Here is a 5,428-nt window from a genome sequence, read left to right on the forward strand (position 1 = left end):
TATGCTCTAGTTTTATTCCTGCCTTTTTTCTCTGGGGAAGAGGGGGAGAGAAAGATGAAAAGGTAAAATTAATTTGTTTCTTTGATAAGGCAGTTAAGAAGCACATCGGCCCCTCCGAGCATTTCAATAGCTTATCCCCTTTTCTAATATTTCTGAGAGGGGAATGAAAGCTGAATGTTCAAAACTGTCAGCACATCCACATTTTCTTATTTGAAAACTGAAAACTAAGACTAATTATAATGGCTTGCACAGTCCAATTACGTTGCTGATCTAATCAGCTAACATCAGGAGAAGCAGTGAATAAATCTGCACAATAGCTGGGACACAGAGTCGATTTCTCTCTGGCCCAACACATTTAAAGCATGCTTTTCAGCTCCATGGCATCCAAAAAAAAAAGAGATGATGGCTGCAAAAAGTTTGTTGTATCTTCCCTTCCCATTTCTCTACCCACATACCAAAGGAAAAAGCCTTTAATTTACAAAGGATACTGTGGGTTGTTGTTTTTTTTTTTTTTTTTCTTTTTTTCCTGGTATGGGCATACCCTCTTGAAACAGAGCAAACATAAGCACTTGGTTTTCATTAGTTAGTGACTAAATATGTTATGAGACAGAAAATTGGCAGAGAAAGTAAGGCTGGTTTGTTCGTGTTGGTCTTACTGTCGGCTCTTTGTGCACACTCTGAGTGGCAGGCCTCTGTAAACCAAGCTCAACTCTTGCAGGGTCCTTCTTCAACTCTATTGAGGGCCTGTCCCCTCTGGCTACTCCGTCACATTTCAGCGATCTGCTTGGTGAAGGAGTAAATATTACTGTTGTACACTCTTTATCCTTCTCTTCCACACCGTTGAAATTTTCTCCATTCATGCTGACTTTTCCATCTACCTGCAGAATACAGTTAAATAAATATGCTGAGGCAATTAGCATTCAAAGGAATTCAGGAAATTAGGACTTCAACATGATACTACAATTGTTAACACAGTCTGTGCCATCAGGGAAGGACAGAGACAAGCACACATTTCATTCAATGGGTCAAGATAGAAGAAAATCCTGTTCCAGGGGGATCATAAACAAGATACAGACAGAAGGTAAGAATTTTTCTGGATTCCCCCATTTCCCACATTTTGTTCTCCCAGTAATCCACAGACACCCTTTGTGTGCACCACAGATCAATGGATTTTAAAAGAACAACAAAGAATTATGTTAAATTTAGACAAAAACTGCTGGGTTTTGCACTGCCTCATGCAAGAGGCAAGAAAGTTCTCCAGAACTAATTACATTGATGAACTGCTATGTACCCCGACAGCCTCACCCCAGTATTAGTAGACTGTGCTTTCTGCAGCACTGTCATGTGAACTTTAAAGCATCACGAGCATAAGTGTTCATCCACTTGTTTCTTTACTGTTCATTAACAGGGAAGCAAGGAACCAACAAATAAAACTGGGCATTCCACCTTCTCCATGAGGTGATAACATCAATAGCTGCTTTCCCAGAAAGTGATTTTATGCAGTCTCCATGAAAAGCAGAACACAGAAACTGTTTTACTACTGTTCTCAGGGTCAAGCCAGCTCCTGTTGGGCATATATTCCTGCTAAGGAACATTTAAGCAAGAAATAAAATACAAAATAAGCTCTAGCTTCTTCCTCTGCACTGCTACAGCTTCCTCTCAGAGCTTTAATACTTCATAATTATGTTCTGAATGGAGGTGGCATGTAAAGACTTCCTCCAACTTGGGAGGGCTGTTTGCAGAAACCATGGTACATATGGAAAAAGTCTTGCTACAAAGAGCTCACAAGCCATTCACCATAAGAGGGCCCCCCTGCAGAGGGACCAAGAGAGGACCAGGTATCAGTAACACCATATTGCTCCTGCCTAGCTGCAGCACAGGTGTTTACAGGCTTGTCAGCAGGGGTGAGTTTTAAACAGGTTTAAAGGAGGCCTTTGCTATTCTCGCAAAATGGTCATCACGGGAGACAAGGCCCAGGTGAAGGAGTAAATATGGACAGACTTCTCTGGTAATCATTGGACTTTGGGATCTGTTGGCATAGATCAGTGATTTCTTAAATAAGCTGTATGGGATATATATGGTGATTAGTCATTTCAGGTTTCTCCACAGGTACTGCATAAGCAAAAAACACATGTAAAAACAAGCTCACGGGTAAGCGCCCTTCCATGAGAACTTTTCACTTATTTTGCTGTTACCCACTCAACACAGTACCATTCTTAGGGTTTCCTTCCCAATGCAAGTATGAGCAGACACTGAGCCCCAAGTCTTCTGGGACTGCGTGCTGGATTATCTACTAGAGAGGCAGGTCATGAAAGATGTCAGAAACAAAAAAGCCAGGAAAACACTGGCACGCCACTCCATCCATTTTCGTGTCTCTGTTTAGACTAAGACATTTCTCTATTTATATTAGGGAGGAAAACCAAATGTTTGAATGATCAGGACAGATGCTCCGGCTGCAGCATTAAACAAACATACTCCTTTCCTTCTGATCTGGAGCAAGTCAACACATTGTCACCAGAGCCGAGAATCATCAACAGACTGGTGTTTCAAGGGAAAATAATGCTACAGGTACATGTGCTAGGGGTCACATTCACATTCTTCAATATCAAGCAAACAAGATCTAGACAGACTTTTAGTGGTGGTTGGTGAGGGGTAGAAGCATCTGTGGGTTAGTTTCTCCCCACATTATGTGACCTATATATGCATGAACTTCAAAGTGATACACACATGTATCTCAGTCCTTTGAGGAAAAAGGTGGCATGGATCAGAAAAAAAAAACAAAGGTTCATGATTTACTGATGTCTAAAATGTAAACTCCAGGGGAATACAGGAGAAATGGGAATTACCAGTTTCACATTTCAGCTAGGAAACATGGTAGGGGGTTTTCCACAGGAGCTGGGCCAGACTTCAAGAAGTTAAAGACATCACAACACACTTTTTCACTATCTATACAAAGCTGACTTATTTTTTAAAAAGTAAACAACCTGAATATACATGGTAGAAATGCTACTGGGACATGAGCAGGACTGCAGGGACCTGTGCACGTCACTAGCAAAGCATCAGATAGCAGTGGCAGACACAAGGGGGCCCAAACTCTATAGGCTGGGGACACCCATGCCAGTAGGCTTTGTACTGCCTACAACAAGGCTACAGTGAGACCTGGGGAAGCTCCAGTTTTGGTACAGGCACTGCGAGAAGCAGATTTCTTCAAACTTGACTTATTCTGGCCTGTTCTCTCTAACACATCCCAGTTCTTTGCTTTCTCCATCACTGGTTCAGTATCTTACTCCCATTCTCCACACCCACCCAGACCAAAGATATACTCCTCCGGTTTCATATCCCAGTTTCCATCTCTTCTCCTCTCCTTTTCCCCCACAAATCTCAGAGCTGGCTCCTTATTCCAAGCAGCCCTGCTTTCGTCCAAGCTCTCTTCTTTTATTCTCACCATCTCTGTGCAGTTCTTGCAACCCAACAGCAGTCACTCCCCCTCTCTCACCAGCAACCCCCAGTGACACCACTGCCCCAGTACAAATCCGTTCTGCTAAACCTGCATGGACAGCCTATATCCCCTCTTTATGCCAGTGAAGCAGCTTTCCCCATTCATCCCTGGTGAGAAGCATGTTTAGGGCAAGCTGGCTCTTGACTATGAAGGAGTAGGGACTCTCTACACTGAACACATGCACACTGCAGTGTTTCAAAGGCTCATGACTTGGCTGAATGGGACAGACTTGTTTGGATACAGCAAAAATCAGACCTCTGACGCAAAATCCAGTTCAGGTCTTGCTCCAAAAGTCAGGGCCTCCATGCTCCCTGCCCCTTCCCTTTTGTTTAAAATCAAAAAACCATGACAACATGCTTCTTCTTAACTTTTTTCTCAGAAAATGCTTTGCTTTTTCCTTAGAGGCCACCCTTTCCCTGTCTCTTCCCAAACCAATTTAGCCTGAGGAAAAATGACCAGCACAAGTATTCCAGTATGAACAGGTCGAGTTCCTAAGAAGGCTGGCAACCAAGAAAACAACACTAGACTGGGAAGCACAGAGCACAAAGCTGAGTTTTATAACATCAGAATGCTGCAACCCATGTTCTACTTAATTGTATTAAGCATTTACATGTTCAGATGATTTAGTCAGGATATGTTTGCCTCTCGATTTACTGGAGCACAATGTATCCTACCTTGAAGTTCTTTAAAACTTCCTGTGTATTTTTGGGTTGTGAGTAAGGCTTGGGTGTCAGCATAGGCACTGCCTTGGAGACAATGCTCTTGTTGGGAGATGTGCGGCCCGTCGAACCACTGGGCTCTAGTTCAGCACTGGGAACAATGGTTGCTTCAATGGTGGCAGTGAATTTTGGAGCAGGCAGCGACTGCTGCCTTAAATATCTCAGGGGATTTGGGTCTTTCAGTGGGGAATTTGGCTCCACTGAATGGCTTCTTTCCAAAATTTTTGGCATCTGCAAACGCTCAAGGACAGCTTCACTGATAGTGAATCTTTCGATGTACTGCTGCAGGATGCTCTCAGCCTCCTCCTGTGACTTTGCATTCTTGTATGCCTCATGAAGCTCCCGCTCTCTTCTCTCTCTGCAAGAGAGACAACATAAGAAAGACCATCACATTAAAATTAGTGCTGGAAATCACTCCTATTTCCTCTGCTCCATCAACATCCTTCCCTCTCCCTCATCCCAGGCCTGCAGACATGGCTGCCCAAAGTTATCCATCACCTGTGGAGCACACGACATTTTCAGACATGCCACTGCACTTCAGTAAAACAACGTACTTCTCTTCCACAATTTCTCGGTAGGTTTTGATGCTTTTTCTGCGCTCATTTGTTCCATCTCCAGACAATAACCTTTCCATTTTCTTTCTCTCAGCTTCTTTTTTAATTAAATCCTGTGAAGCACTCCTTCGACGACTCTTCCAGCGAGCCAAGTCCTGCGAGAGAAGGAAGACACCTGAATACAGAGTTGCAAATAGCTAAAAACTAGCCACAGAAACCAACTAACCCAGCCAGCTGCTTTGCTATCCTTGTTCCTGGCTGTGGACCAGGCTCATATCACCTGCAAGCAGTGTTGTTTATTTTAAAGAGAGAAGGAGATTATACCATAAAATGAAGATGTTGCCTGACTGATTTTTCTCCTAACAGCAGGATCCAGGAAGTATTTCATAGCTCCACTGGTGTATTTTCTTTTTGGCTTTGTAGTATTACAGAAGCACACTAGGTAATAACACCAGGAAATTCGGCCTAAAAGGGCAAGTCAGGGCATTCATTTTCACTTGGTCCAACGTTAGTGGCAAAACCTGATTCCCCAGGAAGATGAAGTAGAAAATTATGTTTGGTGAAGAATTTTAATAATCAGATGTGTGGGAAGCAAGAGTTCATTGGAGGAAGGGACTTTGTTTCACTATGAACTAAGCCGCACTGATAGCCTGCCT

At 43.1% G+C, this 5,428-nt stretch overlaps 1 protein-coding gene across 1 annotated transcript in view; it reads right to left on the reverse strand.

Annotated features, from left to right (window-relative positions):
* The window catches only part of LOC104464022 (LIM and calponin homology domains-containing protein 1-like), a gene marked incomplete at both ends in the record, with an annotated part of 29,050 nt that extends 24,123 nt beyond the window's left edge, over positions 1 to 4,927 (reverse strand). Inside the window, 3 exons of the mRNA XM_010076580.1 lie at positions 657 to 878; positions 4,174 to 4,576; positions 4,773 to 4,927. Coding sequence (XP_010074882.1) covers positions 657 to 878; positions 4,174 to 4,576; positions 4,773 to 4,927 — 780 coding nt within the window. The remainder of the gene's footprint in view (positions 1 to 656; positions 879 to 4,173; positions 4,577 to 4,772) is intronic.
* Between the last annotated feature and the right edge of the window lie 501 nt (positions 4,928 to 5,428).

The sequence above is a fragment of the Pterocles gutturalis genome, unplaced genomic scaffold (assembly GCF_000699245.1).
Source record: "Pterocles gutturalis isolate BGI_N339 unplaced genomic scaffold, ASM69924v1 scaffold40908, whole genome shotgun sequence".
NCBI lineage: Eukaryota > Metazoa > Chordata > Aves > Pterocliformes > Pteroclidae > Pterocles > Pterocles gutturalis.